Here is a 16,980-nt window from a genome sequence, read left to right as displayed (position 1 = left end):
AAGCCTCTTTCAGAGTTGTTTCACCACTGCAGAGAACAACCCTTAGGAAAGAAACTCAAGAAATAAACAGCAGCTGCTGCCATGTTTCCCCTTCCCCCATCTCCTCACCCAGTGTGGAAACCCAGTTCCCTTTCCCATCCATTCCTGGCATTTCCCTGCCTGGTACCAAGGCAGCAAAACCCACAGGCTATCCACAGCCAGCTGAGATGCTGCATGCTGGAAACCTGTTGTGCTGCAGCTTCACCTGTGTCCGGCCCAAGTGTCTGGGTGCAGGTGTGTTTGCACCAGGGCAGACGTGTCCTCGCTGGTCTCCTCCAGCACAGCTTCCCTGCCCTTTGCTGCAGATTGCCCCGCTGAAGGCTGAGTGGGGTTCCCACCCTGGAGTACCCCAGGGCTTCCTAGGCAGCCTGAGGAAGCTGCTCATACATGACAGAGGAGCAGGCAGAAGGGGGATGTGGCATTTCTGAATGATCAGAGGGGTTGCTGTCACCCTGTCATGGAGCTGTGCCAAGCCCTCGCCACTCCATGGCAGCACGTGTTCCTGGCAGGGTGGAAAGCTGCCCCAGCCACGTCAGGACTCAGATTAATTTTGTGGCACTGTTACTGGAAGGACCTTGCTTCTCAGCTTCTCACAAAGATCCAGTGTTTGACTTTTGGACCCACAAGCATGTTGAATTCATGCAGCTTTGTAGTGAATGAAACCTCTGTGTCTGTAACGGGGTGGTGGGTGTCCATCTCCTCTCTTCTCAGGAGTGCTGCTGGGTGATCCTCCGTGGGAGGTATCCCTGGGAGCTGCTGTCCCTGGGCTCACTGGGATGCCAAGTCATCCAGCAGCTCAAGTGACTCAAAACCCAGCAGGGAGGATGAGGATGGGTGGTGGTGTGGGAGACGAGGTCGCCCCTTGGCTGGGTGGGCTCAGGGACACACAGATCCCAGGGATGTAAGGATGCCTCCACATCTGCCAGCTTCCAGGGGGATTGTGCTCTCCAAAACTGGAGTGGTGAGTACAGGAAAAGGAGGAGGAGCAGGAGAGTATAATAAAGCTTCTGGAAGGGGAAAACCCACCCATAGGAGAAAATAGCAGCACTGGTTATTCCTTCTTTCTTTCCCCACCCTCCCTCGTACCTCACTGCTCATATTGTCTTTGGACTGTGCTGGTGGGTGCATGTGTGTGTGTGTGACTGCACTTCCCCTGGCTGGGCACATGCCAAGTGTAGGGGGGGTCTGAGCACTGGGTTTCATACTTTGTTGCCACTTTACAAGGTGTTTTGTCCTCATACAGCATTGCCTTGGATCTGCTCATCTGAACTGACAAACCAGGATGTCAACAGCCAGGATGCACCAAACCAAAACTGGCCTTTAGACCAAGTAACACTAGTGCTGCTGACCTCAGGAATAGACCTGGAAACCCCTGCTTTGAGCCCCAGAATGGCATCCTGCCAGTTAGCTTGTTTTATTCCAAAGCTGATGCATAAGAAAATCTAACTTCTAATAGCAAATGCTTGCTGTTGCATTTAAAGCATGAACTGAGTGGTCACAGATCGAGCAGATGGCAGTCAAATGGGTGGATGCTCACTCACAGGCACCTGCCTGGCATCTCCCAGCCCAGGTGCTGGAGCTGGGCAGCTCTGGGCAGGTCTGTGCTGCCCAGAGTGCTGGGGCTGCCCACACAGGGCTGTCACCTGCACAGTGTCATGCGTCTGCTCATTGTCCCTGTAATTCCCATCCCTGGTCTGCCTGAAAACATTAAACCACTCAAAACCCTTGTCAGAGAAACGATGATCTTCGTCAAATGTTTATTTTTTCAGAAGTCTATAAATATTGCTTATTTAATATTCCTGTTCTTTTCTCCTAGGATCCTGCAGGAATCTTTGAATTGGTAGAGCTCGTTGGCAATGGTACCTACGGGCAGGTCTATAAGGTAAGAGTTCCAGCTGAAGTGATCCTGTTTGCCTTGGCTGTGTGTTGAACATGGAGCATCCCAGCACATCACATTGACTAGGCTTTGACCATTTCAAACCTGACAAGAAGCCTTGCTGAACTCTGACCTTCTTGGTCGTGTGTGCAAGTACCGTGTAGCACACAGAGCTCTAACAATAAGCAATTCACATGAGTTCTGAAACTGTCAGAAGAAAATGAATTGCTTTTTTTTCCCCCCTTTCCCCCCAGTTGCTTTTTATTGATTAGATGATGAGGAGGGAGTGAGAAGTCTGTGCTTTAATAGCTAAATCTCGATCTTGTCTAAGAGCTGGGTTTATGGCTGCAATAGGCTGCCAAATGAGTTTGCTACAGTCTAGTGCTCTGCTTGAACACAGGCTGGCTGCCATCCTTTCCACTGGCAGGGACCTGATACAGGATTAAAAACACTATTAAAATGTTTTTATTAAAGTGCCTGTTACAGTCAGTAGGATTGCTTTAAATTTTTCTAAACATCTAGAAGCAGCAATCCAGATGAGAATAGTGAAGGGAGTGTGGAGAGCAGGATTTCAAAAGCATGAACTTCTTTATGAGAATATTTAAAATGCCCCTCTGCTGTATTATATCATCTGTCCCAAACACTTCTTAGCTTGGGGAATGTCCAGATTTTGTGATCTTGGTGAGGTCTTTTTATGGACTACTCTTGTGCATTTGGGGTGGGATTGAATTATTTCTAGTCTGGGGTTATCTGTGTTTACATGTGGTGGGGAGATGTTTCTTGTCATGGTTGCAAGAGGAATTTGCCAACTTTTATGGTTCTGCTGGGAGTCAGTACCTCCTCTGGGCCTCATTCTCCAAGAAACTCCTGTATGTGTGGGCACAAGTGCTGTGTACACGTGTACTCAGGCGTGTGTGGGCACACAGAGATCCTGTTTACCCGTCATGCCCATGTTTCATTTTGACTATAGAAAAGAATACACTCATGTTCTCCTGCTCTGTGGTTTTGGAGACACAGCTCTTGCTTGTCATGCTCTAAGAGACAGCGGGCTGCCCCTGCTGAAGAGAATGGTGTTCAAAGAGCCAAGATTCCCCCATCCTCCTGCTGCTGTTGACTAATCCTGTCAGTAGAAGGATCAAGGGATTGAAGTGAACCGAAGATGAACTGGAACTTCTGGAGTTTTAGATGTGTGAATTTTTGAACTGAAACAGATTAAAAAAAAAAAAAAAAAACAAAAACAAAGGAAAGACCGCCCCACCCCAAAGCTGTTCTTATCAAGGTTATATTCCAGGGAGCCTTCCTCTGTGGTATTCATTGTTTTCCCACCATGTGCTCCCTGCCACGGGAGCTCCCTTCTGAACTGTTTTTCTTCTCAGCTGCTAAAATAACGGTGGAAGGTGACCTAATTTTAACTGGTTCATATTTCTAACAATCCGTGGAAACTATGTGCCTGTAACGGCCTTTTCAAAGCGTCGTGTTTTTGTGGAGAGCAAAAAAGGGAAATAAGCTGGTGCTGCTGGTTGTGTGGCTCAGCTGATCGGGTTTCCTCTTGCTGCGTTCAATTCTTTCTGTGCGTTACCTCAAAGGGGAAAAAAAACCACCCAGAAATGTCCCAAGTGTAGGCTGAATGTTTCTGTGTTCCTTTTTCCCGTGCTGTACGAGGGGAAAATCCTCCTCCTAACTGTTTTTAACGTGCTGGAGTAACTGGATTGTCCTCGGTGTGATTCACGTGGTGCCGGTGCCAGACGGGATGGTGACGGGGGTGGAGGGGAAAACGTTGCTGTCCAAACCAAATTAGTAAGTATTGAGGTATGAGCTCAGGCTAAGCCTGACTTTACAGCTCTCTTAAACTGAAGTCCTGGAGTAGCACAGGCTCTATAAACAAAAGGAGACTTTGATATAAAACATACATAACTGTTTATGGTGTCCCACCCTAAAACCCAGCGTGGAAATAAGATCTCTGCGATTCTTTTTCTCCGGATACCACCGCTGTATTTATCTCTTGCAGCAAAACAAATGGATCAACTTTCAAGACACACAGACCTTCTGGCTCCATTCTAAATCAGCTCTTAGCAGCGATCCATACCTAGGAGCAGCATCCTCTGTAATTAGATGGTTGTTGCACTGCCATTTTCAAACCCCTCTCAGGCAGGGCTGGACTGTTCACAGAATCATTCAGTTTGGAAAAGGTCTTTAGGATTGAGTCCAGACAATAACCCAGCATTGCCAAGCCCACCATGTCCCTAAATGCCACATCTACACATCTGTTAAATCCCTGCAGGGGTGGTGATCTACCCCTCTGTGCTGTGTTACCTGAGGTGCACCATTGCTGCCCTCCTAGAGGCTGTGTGCGCCTCTGGTTGTGTTTTTGGGTTCTGGTACTGCCTGCCAGCCCGAGCTCTGCAGGTCCAACCCCTGTGCTCTCAGCCAGGAGCAGTCACCTGGTGAGCATCACCCCCCCTTCTCATGGCTGGTCCCTCTCTGAAGTAAGAAAAGTAACTTTGCTGTTGGAAAGAGGCAGAAGTGAGATGTTTATTCCAGGCAGGGGATGATGTTTTATGTCTGTGTGCTGCAGCCTTGATGTTTCCCCTAGAAAATCTGATACAGCAGCAGTGTCTAACACTGCTGCATGACCACGTTTGTGCTGGAGACTACAGGTGTCCTGCTGATAACCAGCTGGCCTGCCCAGGACCTGGGGGGAAAATGTGCAAGGTGCAAACTTCCCATTGATCCCATGGGATAAAGGGCATGTTACGTTCTTATATGAGTTTGCAGGCCCCAAGCTGGGCAACTCTCTGGGGGCTCCCGTGGCAGGGGGAACTCTCCTGGAGCAATTCTGTGTCAGGAACGAGAGATGCATTAGACTTTTTTGGTCTTCAGCTTCTGTTTATTGTTATCTTATCAAAACTTCAGCACTGTCTGCACCAGACTCTGTGTAGAGGAAAAACAGCACAAAAATGGCCAACAATCTCATGTTACAAGGCCTTTTAAGTCTAATCAAAAACTAAACTACCTAATTAAGAAGTGACACCTAAATTATTTTCCTTTCTAACCCAATAACTGACCCCTTAAGACCTGCACTGCAGATTTTTCTACCCAATTACAAGATACCACCTAAACCCAAGAAAAAGGGAGAGGAAGGAAGAAAAATGAACTTGAGACCCTATATCCTCCACCTTGAACCCATCTATAATATACTAAAAATCCTGTGACCTAAATTTCTCACCCATGTGACATACTAAACTACTCTCTACAATCTATTTCACAGTTTTGTGGTTTCTAATTTATCTTGAGGTCTAGGAAACTTTCTCCATGAATGAGGGTCAAAGTCAGTGCTCCCCTGGGGGTCAGGACACCCCAGAGAAGACAGAGAAATATTCCTGGTGCCCTGGGTTTCCACATTCCTACAGCTGAATGATCTCACAGCAGGTTGAGGAGCCTTGAGAAGTGTCTGGGAGTACCACAGTGACAGGAGCCCTCAGAGAGCAGGGATTCATGGAGCCAGCCTCAGCATCTGCTGCGTTGGAGAGGCTGGGGAGCCCCTGGCACAGCACATGCCTTCTCCTTGCTCGTAGGAGGAGAGTCATGTTGGCCAAGCCTGGTGCACCCTGAGAGCTCCCAGAAGGAGGGCACCCACTGCCAGAGCTCGTGCATGGGGATGCAGCTGCTGCTGCTGCTTTGATCCTGCTTTCTGGGTCATGGTTTGAAGATCCCTTTCAGGTGGCTCACAGTGCTTCTGTGAATCAAAGCCTTGTTTTCTGAGCCTTGTGCTTGAGGCAAAGGCCACGGGTTCTGTTTGACCTCTGTATTTTCAAGTAAAGGTCTTCCTTTGCTCAGAACAGCAGGTTAAAATATCCCTTTGGTTCTCCCCAGATCTGGCCATACCCCAGTGACACCTGGGCACTGCAGGAGCCCTCGGCAGCGACCTGCTCTGCTCTCACTTCTCTAACCCCAACCACAAGCTCTTCACTTGGGAAAAATGCAGAGAGAAATAACATTCCTTGTTCACTGCTTAACAATCTCTTGTGAATAGCTCAATTTTTATTTTAATGAGGAACTGCACTGGTGATGATTTATCTCTCTAATTGAATCGGAAGCTTTTCTTTATTTTCTAATAATCCTGCATCTAATGTTACAGATTGTAAACTGGTTTTGATGAAAGACTGAGAACTTGCTAGTTTCTGTGCCAGACATTGTTGCAGTAGTGAATTTTTGTGTCCTTGGATTTTATATTTGTTATAGGTGTTTAAGGAAATGACTATCAGGAATACAATGAGTTGGACTTGGGGAATTAAGCCTTTGCCTCACTGGTTTTTAGCTGATGGCTGAAAGCAACTCTAAACACAAAACTCACTAGGACCCTTCAGAGCATTATCTAAACTATAAGCAAATGCTGCTTTTATGTCCCAGAACATTATTATTACTGTTTATTTCTACTCTGCATGAGAGCAAACAAATACTCCTTAAAATACAGTGTGTGCTTAGATTGCCTGGATAGATCAGGACCACAGGCAGTGGGGTGTCCAGCACCAATAAATAGATGGGTTCAAAGGAAAAGGACACTGGGCTACTCAGAAATAGATGGGTGGAAAGCTTGGAGACACATGCAGTGGGCTACTTACTGTGCACTGAGTAAGTGGAAAACCAGAGCAATCCCCCAGTGTTTTTATGGGCTTAGCCATGGCCATTCACACAATGGCCCACGGATGGTATCAGCCAGGAAGGATTTTGATGTAAACCTTCACAGTAGTGAGAAAAAAATCCAGGAAACAGATCAGGTGGTAACCTTTGTACCTCTCATCTTGTGTATTTTACAGTATGGAATTAAATGATGTTGAGATCACATATTCACGTGCTTCTTCCCAACTGTGCCAGGAGGACAGTGGTCATTAATGCCAGATGCTGCTTTGCCTGGTGCCCTGGGGATGTGGCTCTCCATTTATAGCTTCAGCAAGGTTTTATTTTACAGGGTACAAGATAGAGTATGTAGGCACCTCTGTAACTGCACAATAACTATTGATTGCTTAATTATCTGGTAAATGCCATATAATCACCAAGCTATTACACAGCAATAGTCTGTGCTCTAATTTAGAGCGTGTGGGATCCACGTGCCGCCCGTGTCAGCTGTGGCCCTCCAAGGAGCTCCTTTACCATCACCATGTGATGGGGCAGGGCAGGGGAGCCACCCCTGGGAGCCACCCCGGGGCAGGTGGAGCACCTCTGCAGGTTCCTGTCTGCCCACAGGCTGTCCATGTCCTCTGCCAGCCCAAGTGAGGCAGCTGTTGGAAGAGAACGTGTTTTTTGCAATTGCTTTTTGTTGTAATATGTCTGTCTGTCTGGGGTACAATACACATAGGAAAAGGTTGAAAAAATGTGTCCCAGGGTCTTTAGTCAGGACTTACTTATTGCCCAGCTGGTATTTGCCAGAAGTCAGGCCCAGTCCACCTGGAGGCAAATGCCCAGGTTTGACCTAGTAGGTGGAGATGTTGAGGTGTGTAGGTATTAGAAAGTGAGTAAAATATTTGAAATCCAAGTCACCTGTTGGTGGAGAGCTGGGAGCAGCAGGACTGCTGGGACAATGTGGTTCCTGAGACAAACCTGGGGGAATGTCCCAGGCACAAGCCTGCGTTTGATAGTGTTGTCTTGGAGTTTGCAGATGCCAGAGGAGGAAGGATAATGCATGTCCTGCACTCCTGGATGTTGTTTGTACACTCCATGCACAATGACATCCTTCCTCCTGGCATCCCCAGGCATTCCACCAGTGCAGGCTGGCGGGGTAGCAGGTAAATATCCTAAAGAAAGACTTTTAGAATACTCCTTTTTCCTTTAACTTACTTTTGAGGGTAGATAGGAGAAAATAGAGTGGAGTCTGTGACGTGTTTAACTTGCCTGACATCTGTCTTAGTCTGGCTGCTGCTAATCCAGTGCTGGGCCCTTGCATCAGCCCTGATGAGAACAGAAACTCTACAGGTTCCTGGGTCATTATTAGGAGTTCAGATAATTAGCCTGAGTGAAGAATGACAGTAATTGTTTTTAATCATCGGTTGGTTTATTGTCTTCCTTTCTGAAAGGCTGATGGTCAATAGCTCGATAATTAATCACTGTTGCTTTATCCGTGTGGAAGAAGCTACCATGCTGCACACAATTAATATTTCCTGGGGATTGTTGCTGTAAAGAATTAACTGTAGTTTACACACAGAGCTTTTATAGCTGCAGACTGACTGCTGTGCCTTGCTTGAGAGGCCAGACAGCATGTGCACACCAGTGCCTGCAGAGCAGGTCGTGCTGCCAGCCACCCTTGTCCCAACACCTGGCCTGCGGTGCTGGGTGCTGGTCTTGAGCACACCAAGGGCACCTGGTGCCCCCGTTCACAGGCTGCTGAAGGAGTTCAGAGCCCCATCATCCTGCAGTCTGAGCAAGCAGCTCTAACCCTAGACAGCTGTTGCATTTGAAGGTGCACTGTGAGCATTTCTCTTTTCCCACCTTCATGTTTATAAAATGAACTGTGATGTTGTGAGGTTGGGTGTGACTTGAGCATTGGTGGTTCTGGTGCTGTATCCTCAGCTTTGGGTCTTCTTTTACGTTTTCAAGCTCTTCAGAGGTTGCTTTTGGTGCAGGGCAGGCTGAGTGTAACCACACGTGTGTGAATGTGTGTAGCCATCCCTCCTCATGCTCTGATGGTCACTGCACATGAGGGGTTGGTCCCTCTGGTTTGGGAAGCTTCCTGGCTTTCCCCATGGTTTGCTGCTGCTCTGAGAGCCTGCTCGGGACACTGAGGCAGGGAAGCACGTTGTGTCTGCCCATCCTGCCCTGTCCCAGGCTCTTCTTTCCAGTGGGATGGTTTTGGTGTTGGCTGAAATGCTCACATCCATATCCAGACACAGACCCTTGTGGGCAGGCCCTGGCTGCTCATCACCTTCAAGGTCAGGGATGGTCTGAGTGTGGAATGGATTTACAAGACTGACAAGCTGCTTTATAATCCTTCTGTATTATAAGCACAGTATTAAATATTAAGCCATTGTTTCTGCTGGGGTGGCTCAGTGTGCCAGCAGAGAGGATGGTGCTGCTGCTGTGTGGGGATGCTCACCAGGGCTGGGGTCTCCACTGCTTCCACAGACACCACCTCACAGGTGGTGCTGGGCTTCTATCAGCTCTTTCTGGGTTGCAGGAAGGGGCTGGGCTGGAGTACTGGTGTGTGATAACTCCTGTAGCCTTATCAGAAGGAAAACGGGCAGCCTCAATTTATCAGCTTCCCCACGATGTTATAGTAGCTCTGGAGGAGAAGGTCCTTTCCATGCTGACTCAAATGGAGTGTGTGTGTTTCTGAAATGCAGATTTGTTTTTGCCATGCAGGCAAGGAAGTCTGAACTGAAAAATGCTTAAAATGATGCTTCATTCTTATAAAAAAAAAGAAAAAGCAAAAGCTTTGTTACCAGAGCAACTGGTACATCTTGTGCTGCTTCATTTCTCTGAAACACAGAGCGAGCCCTCAGCCCTCCCTCCCCCCCGACAAGAAACCAGCCCCCACACACCTACACACCAATATGTCACATTAGCTTTGCTGCTTTCTGAATAATGGAAGGGAAAGGTGCTTTTTCAGTCCTAGAGAATGCAGGTTATAAAAGGTGATTAAAAATGTTTCTGTATTGCCTCCCTTTAATTCTCTGTTCCCTTTCCCTCCCTGCTGAGTTTGTGAAGGGGAAGGGCAGGTGAAGGTCAGGAGCAGACTGCTGTGTCTGTGGAGTGACATTTGTCCAGTCTGCCTTGAATTGCTGGATGCTCTGATTCTGTAAATACTGCACAGTTTGCAGGACAAAAAAAAAATATATATCTGCAATGTCTTAGGGTTAAAAAAGCTGCTTTTGAAGATGCCAAGTAGTCAGTGGTGCTGCGAAGCGTGGGGAATGTGGTGGTTGGGTCTGCAGTGCCGTTTGTGTGGGTGCCAGGCACAGATAGGGACAGAGGGAGCGCCCCCTCCTTGGCTTGTGGGCATTAGAAAGTTCTCTGTGCACGCAGCTGCTTTTCAGATCGTAGGAGCAAGCACCATGTCCAGTGCCACATCCTCCTGTCCCAGAGGAATGGCTGGGCTGGGAACTCAGACTTGCCTTTTGTCACATCTTTTTTAAGGGCACTGAAAGTCAGAGGTGGGGGTGCAGTGTGGGGGAGGTGTTTAGAAAAGAGCCAGCTTTCAGAATTGGGGTTATTGGTGTAAAAGCACCAATGTTTTGGGAGGGGTGGCTTCTGTCTGCTGGAGCTCCCATTGCTCTGCTCACTGTAGTATCTTACCAGCAGCATTGCACCAGGGTGTGGCTGTGGCTGGTGGGTGAGGTGTGGATGCTGTAAGGCTCGGGTGGGTTACAAGAAACATTTGCTCTTGGGTTATATCCCTTTAATGGGATCCCTGGGCTGCAGGGCACAGGTGGGGAGCTTCTTGCTCTCAGCAGAAGCTGGTACCTGCTGTTTTCTGCAGTTGTAAGCTTGGATATTGTATTTAAGAAATAACAGGCTCTTCTGGTCAATTGGAGACTGGTGCAGTGCACGGGGAGCTGGGGGCCAGGACCTCACTGCTGTGGACTTCTGCAGTGACCTTTGCTAAGTGCCTCCTCTCTTCTCCTTTCCCATCTTTCCTTCTCATCCCTGTCCTTACCCCTTTCCTGATATAATCAGAAACAGAGCAAGGCTGGGATGGTTTGGGGGGCAGATCCAGGGAGACCTGGATCTCTGAGGTGATGGAGAGGCTGGATGCCCCTGCACCACCAGCATTTTGGCAGCAAAATGCTGGGAGCAAGGCTGATTCCCAGAGGAGCAAGTACAGCAGCTGCTACTAGGTCAGCTGAGGAAAACAACCGAGAGAAGCACTGAAAAATAGGTTTTGGAGCTGGGAGGTGTTTTGTTCCTTCCAGCTCTGAAGGTGCCACTCTCAGCTAGGAAGGCACTTTTTAGAAGGCTTAGAGAAAGGGATGGGAGGAGCAGCAAGCTGTAAACACTGGTCCAGGTTGTGGATTTGAAGCATTTGCGAATGCTGTGGTGTTTTTCTTCAGAGATGTTTCTTGCTTGTCACTTTTTGATGTCACTCCAGATTTTGATGCAGCTTGACTTGTGGCTGACCCTGAGGACTTGGAGGCAAGTGATGCCCACGGGGAGCCAGCTGGAGCTGTGCAGCTTCTCCTGGTTATGCTTTGAAGGCTCACTGCAGAGAGAATGGTGTCTCTCTTGAAATCTGCCATTTATTCTTAGGTTTACCTGGGAAGCCCTTTACACTAATTACCTAAAGATGGAAAGTGCCAAGCAAACACAGCCTGCTTCCAAATGTTGTGGGATTTTTTTCCCTCTTCTTGTATAAGAATGGCAGATTGGTGTAATTTTTTTTTTGTTTTGTTTAAATCTTCATATTTTTTGTGTGTCTTTAGGTGTCTTAAATTCTTGTGTTGAAATGTGCACAAGGAAGTGTGTGGCTAGGAGCCCAGCTCCATCCTCACATGCCCTTGTCTCCAGCCCATCTCAGCCTGAGTGTAGGTGGCTGGGAAGGAGGTCAGTTTGGGCTGCAGACAGTGTTGGAGTTAGCTGGAGAGGGATGTTGGGGAACCTGAGCCTTTGTTAGCACAAGCTGTGGTGATCCAGCCCAGAGAGTCCTGTCAGGTGCCACAGCCATCTCTCCCTGTGCCCAGTGCTGGCTTTTGGGTGTGGAGCATCCCAGCCTGTGTGCTTACACAGTCACCTGCCTTGGGCTGGGCTGCAGACCTGTGCACTGATGTCCCAGTGATTGCTGGTATTCTCAGACTTCCCTCCCCAAGCTTTTGTGGCTCTCCACTGAAGCAGGGCAGTGCTCTTAAAAGAAGTGTTGGTAAATGCTCCTTTTTCACGTATCCCCTTGTTTTTTTCCTGGTGGCCTTTCTCTTGGTGTGAATCTCTGATTTAGTGTGGGGCTGTAGGATCCTCCTGGGTTGTTGGGCTCCTTCATTTGTGTGGTTGGGAGTTTCACCAAAAGTCACAGCAGCGTCAGCAGGAGGAGCACCCCGGGGTGGAAGGGATGCTGCTTTGCTCCAGACTCTAATATTTACAGGGATGTTTGTGACCTGTGGCAGTGAGATTACAAAAAGATTAGCCTTCTACATGCCTCTTCTTCTTTAACCTACTGTAAAGGTGAGCCTGATAATGAATGATACTTGAAATGACCAGGGCATGAAGGGACAAAAAGGGACAGAGAGGTAATCCAGCCCATTATTTTCAAAAATGAGAGCTGTGGAAGGGAGAGAGTTTTGTAAAGGACAAAACTGGCCTGTAGTTAATTTTACAAAGCTGCCCACAGGCGTGGTCTGGAAGCTGTGCTGGCTCTGTTAGCTCTCCCTGGACACTGAGATGGAGAGGCAGGAGCACCATGGCTAGGCAAGTGACGTTCTGTGTCACTGGAGGAGATGCTTCACCTGGGCTGCAAGGAACAGGTGATGATCCCATCTCATTTCAGTGGATGTGGCCTTAGCTTGATGTAATTTTTTTTTCCCAGTTAGTGCTGAGTGGGGATATTGTTTCAATAAGTCTGTTTTATAATAAACAAAAGAACAAGTGGTTTTAGTTCCTTACAGTTCTTCTGCTCCCTTGAGAAATGGTTATTAATAGGGTCAGCGTGAAGAAATGTATTTTATGTTTGCCTACATGGCATCTAGAGCAGATGAAGTCAGGATTACACAGTAAAACAGCTACATTAAAAAATACTAACTTGTGGATGCCTAATTATTAGTTAAAAGGTGTGATTTTTTTTTTTTTCCCTCAGAGGTTGGTATTGTGTTTTCCTTTCCATAACTGTTGGTGTGTGAACTTCAGGGTCGTTCCTCCGTCTGGGCAAGCAGTCTTGAGGTCTGCAGGGATTCCTGGTGGGTGCCTCAAGTTTGGGATGGTATGGGAATCTCTGACACTGATCTCTCAGTTGAGCTCCTCCTCCAGAACCCCTGCTGTAATGGTAAATGGTAGGATGGTTGGAAGGGAAAGCTAGGAATTCATTCCAAGGCCTCTGCTCCCTTTCCTTAACTTTCCTGATGATGGTGTAATGACCAGAGCATTGGGCTGGTGGGGCTTTGTGCCTGCATTCAGCTCAGTGTCTTGTGTGGCAGTGTTGATTTGCATTTAAAAATGGCAAAGGAAACTGAGGTAAGCAGATGTGCTGGGAGAGACCACCATCTCTTCTTCTGCTCTGGTCTCTGGGGCCAGCAGAGTGAGGTGTGGACAGGGAGCCATTTCATCCTTCCAGCTTAACTCTTTTCTTCTTGCTTTGCACCCCCTTTTGAAAAGATGGGAGGTTTTCAGCATATTTTGCAGTTGATAAGTATTTATGCCAATACTTTCCTTGGTGTTGTAATTTCTCCCTGAGCAAAACCATTATTTGAGAATAAGATGCCTCATTCAGTACCTAACTTGAGCATTCAGAAGTCTCCAGCCAACCTCCCCCATCCCCACCTGGGACATAAAAAGAGTTTGAAGCTCTCACAGACAACATGAAAGGCTAGAAATGCATCTATGTTTTCCAGAGGTAGAAATTCAATAAAAGCAGTGATCAGGGCTTAGGAAAAATTGCAAATTCCACTGGACTTGCCATTAGTCTCTTGTTTTTTTAGAGCAGTTATGGGCTGTAGTTGAAGTGGGCAGCACCAGTGGAAATGCCTTTGCATTCCTGGACTTCAGAGATTTTCCCTTTCACACTTTAATTCAGCAGGTCCAGGATCAAGGCCAAACCTTTTCTTTTCTACATAACTAATAGAAAGACAGCCAATTCAGCAGAATTTCTGTTAATAGCCTGTTCCAGATGAGTTGTGAATTGTGTATGTGAATGCCAATAGGGCTAACACAAGGGGTAGTTTGCCAAAGAAGATGGAAATCTTGTGTTAGAGAAACAGGCTTCTGAAACGCAATGTCAGGTTACATTTTTGGACTCTGCAGAAACATTGTTTGCTGTAGTCATGAAACTGCCCAAAATGCAGGAAAGTCTTGATCCATGGCACTGAAGGACAGCATCCAGTGGGTGAGTGCTGGTCACACAGAAAACACTCAGCATCAGCTGAAAATCCTGCAGCAGCCCAGCAGTGAGCTGGGCCCTTGAATACCTCCTGAAAGAACTCCTCCAGTATTTTTTTTTTTTTTTAACTGACAAAAGCCAGCATCTGTTGGGATAGTGATGATGTGGTTTGGAGGTACTGTGCCTTCAGCATCCACACCAATGTGGGGGCTGGAGGGAGGGGTGGTGGGCATCACAGGGAGGTCACTCAGCTGGGCAGTGGTCCAGGCATGGCTGTCCCTCAGCAGTGATGCTGTCCATGGAGTTCAGCCCTCACAGGAGCAGCTGGATTCAAGGTCTGTCACTGTTCAACCATTAAAAGCCATCATGGATGGAGGGGGTACGTTGTTCCTTCCTGCTGGCTGCCTTGTAACTCCTTGCACTGCAAATGGGTTTGCTGAGCTGGGTTGCTGGATTGTGCAGTCCCAGGAGAGCCAGGTCACAGCTTTCTGCTTGAGGGAGAGGCTGGTTCTCAAGCTATTCCTGTCTCTTTGTCCTGGGCTGACTTGGGCTCTGTGAATCATTGGCATTTATCTTTGTGCAGAGAAAGCACAACACTTTTGCTCACCCAAGTTAAGCACTCCAGCACCACCTCCATCTTCCAGCCTTTTCCTCCCTTGTGGCAATCTTAGGGGTTTGGTTTGGCTTGGGTCTTTTTTACTTGCATCTGCCCATAGTAGCTAAAGCTTGGCATGGCCAAGGAAGTTTGGTGCTTTTCCCGTGCTGTTCCACAGCAGATACAGGGTTGCAGAATGGTGCCAGCAGCTGCAGAGGGCACCTAGAAGGGGATTAGCCAGAGGGCTCACAGAGAGCACAATTTTGGGCTATGCCATGTGCCTAAGATCACTCTTCTTCTTCCAAATCTGTTGTCTTTCTTCTAGAAAGAGCCCTAAATGTGTGATACAGTGCCTGGGGTTGTGTTTAGTGAGGACTCTCTATATCAGCAGTTGGATTTAAACCCAGTGGGGGCAGTGTGCTTAACCCTCAGCTAGCTGAGCCCCTGGCAGTGGAATGTGCCTGCAAGAAGTGAGGGTGCCAGAAACTCCAGCCAGCTGTGAGGGCATCCCACATCCCTCGGGAGGGGATGCAGCTCCTGGCATAGCCACAGCACTGTGTGCCTTTGCCTCTGCTAATTACTGCCTTCAGCACTATTCCAGTGCTGGGGAATGTTTCTTGGGCTCCGGGAGCCCACAGCTGAGTTGGCATGGGGAGAAATCCAGTGACAGGCAAGAGCAAACGCTCTTGAAAGCTCCAGCAAATGCTCCCAGTATTGAGTTTTCTTCTTCCCTCATTGGTGACTGTCTAGAACCTGTTTGGGAAGGCACTTGAGAAGAAATAAGGTAATTACATAATTTAATAAGAGGTGTGAGAGTGCCATTCTGAGCACACCAGCAGTGTGGAGGAGCTGGGGCTGTGGAACGTGACTTGTCTTGCACAGGAGAGATTAATCACGTCGACTCCTGGGAGACAGGTCTGCTAGAGAGGTGCTTATGTTGGATGCACTGTTCATATCACTCAAATTAGGCTGTGTACAAGAACTAATAAAAACAGGAGAAGAGAATTCCAGCAGAAGGGATCAATAACTTGAAAGCATTTTAATTCAAAACTAGAAAAATGAGAGAGGTTATGAGCAAGGAGAGTATGTTAATAAAGGAAAATGAGTATTTGTTACTGCTGGTGTGAAATGAGATAATATAAGAGATGTTCTAAGTGCCTTTTGTCACAGTTAATGCCTTTTGTTAGGTATCCAAGCAAAATGGAGCCTGTGACTTTCAATTTCAGGGTTCTCAGATGATCAAAATACCGTGGGGCAGCTTGATCATCTCACGCTTTACTGGAATGAGGTCATCAATAACTTTTGCCTGGGTGTGATTTACACAGTTGTCAGTGTCTGAATTGCCATAATATGTCTCTGCCCGAGAAAAATGCTGCATTTGGAGGGGGAAAAAAACCAACAAAGCAGAAGCTCTCTGGGTAGTTGGTTCACTGCTAATAATGGATATAGAAAAGTGATTACTTGTGATCCATTCAAATAGAAAGGCTCAGCCTCTAAAGCTGGAGGCATGGAAGCTGTTACAAGGTCAAGCAGTGTCCTTTAAGGAGAAATAGGTGACAAATACTGTCAGTGGCAGATAACACATCTGCAGCATCATGAGAAGTACATCTGAAATTAAGATTAAAGATGCTTTGCACTCGTATGGAGAGGGGGAAAAGAGAAGATAGAGATGAAATCAGAAAAAAGAGGATTAGCTTTTGGTGGGTGACAGGCAATAGCTCTGGCCAGGGAGAGATTTAAGCAGCAAAGTGCTCAGTAACCCAGGGAATTATCAAAGGTTTCTGCAGCTGCTTCCAGCTGATGGTCTTCAAGAGCCTGAAATTATTTTTGTTTGAACCTTTCTCTCACCCCAAGCCTGTGTGTGTATGGGCACATGCAAAATCTCATCTGCAGCCCCGTATGTCAAGCTGGGAATGCAAAGACCAGAGGCCCTGGTCACCCTCACTTGCAGGAGCCTGCTTTAATTTTAGATGCCTTAGTTTACACTGGGGCAAAAGGGGACCTGACCTGCAGGTATGCTGGCAGGCCTCATTCTTTTGTTGACTTACACTGCGTGTCAGGGCACCAAGAGCTTCTAAAAATGAAGTCATGGTGTCTTGGCAGATGTTTTCAAGTCTCTGCTTTCATAAACGGGGCTGGGAAGCTTTGCTGAAGGTCCTGCAGGAGAATCTGGATCTCCTGACTGATGGGTATGAGGTAAAGTTAGCTTATTTTAGGTGTTGAAGAGGATGGCACTAAGTTTTGTCAGTCTCACGATGCTGAGCAACCCTGGTTTGTGAAGATAAGTTTTGGCTGTAACCTCTTTGTGGAGTAGAAGGATTTTGACCCTTAATAACTGTGATATGGCAGTGGCTTCACAGGTGGGAAATTTGCATTTGTGTTTCCAACTTAAAGTGATCCCAAAGGAAAACACCTTCCCTGAAGCAGAAGGAGAGATATCCAAGGCATCAAATGTTCTTCTCT

At 47.4% G+C, this 16,980-nt stretch overlaps 1 protein-coding gene across 6 annotated transcripts in view; it reads left to right on the top strand.

Annotated features, from left to right (window-relative positions):
- Positions 1-16,980, top strand: part of TNIK (TRAF2 and NCK interacting kinase) — a 153,812-nt gene that overhangs the window by 25,039 nt on the left and 111,793 nt on the right. For all 6 annotated transcript variants that reach the window (XM_053985816.1, XM_053985815.1, XM_053985818.1 and 3 more), the window contains exon 2: positions 1,856-1,921. In XM_053985816.1, the coding sequence (XP_053841791.1) occupies positions 1,856-1,921 (66 nt within the window). The remainder of the gene's footprint in view (positions 1-1,855; positions 1,922-16,980) is intronic.

This window comes from Vidua macroura, chromosome 10 (genome assembly GCF_024509145.1).
Source record: "Vidua macroura isolate BioBank_ID:100142 chromosome 10, ASM2450914v1, whole genome shotgun sequence".
Taxonomy (NCBI): domain Eukaryota; kingdom Metazoa; phylum Chordata; class Aves; order Passeriformes; family Viduidae; genus Vidua; species Vidua macroura.
Note: the sequence above shows the minus strand (reverse complement) of the source record. Positions and strands in the feature narration are given on the sequence as shown.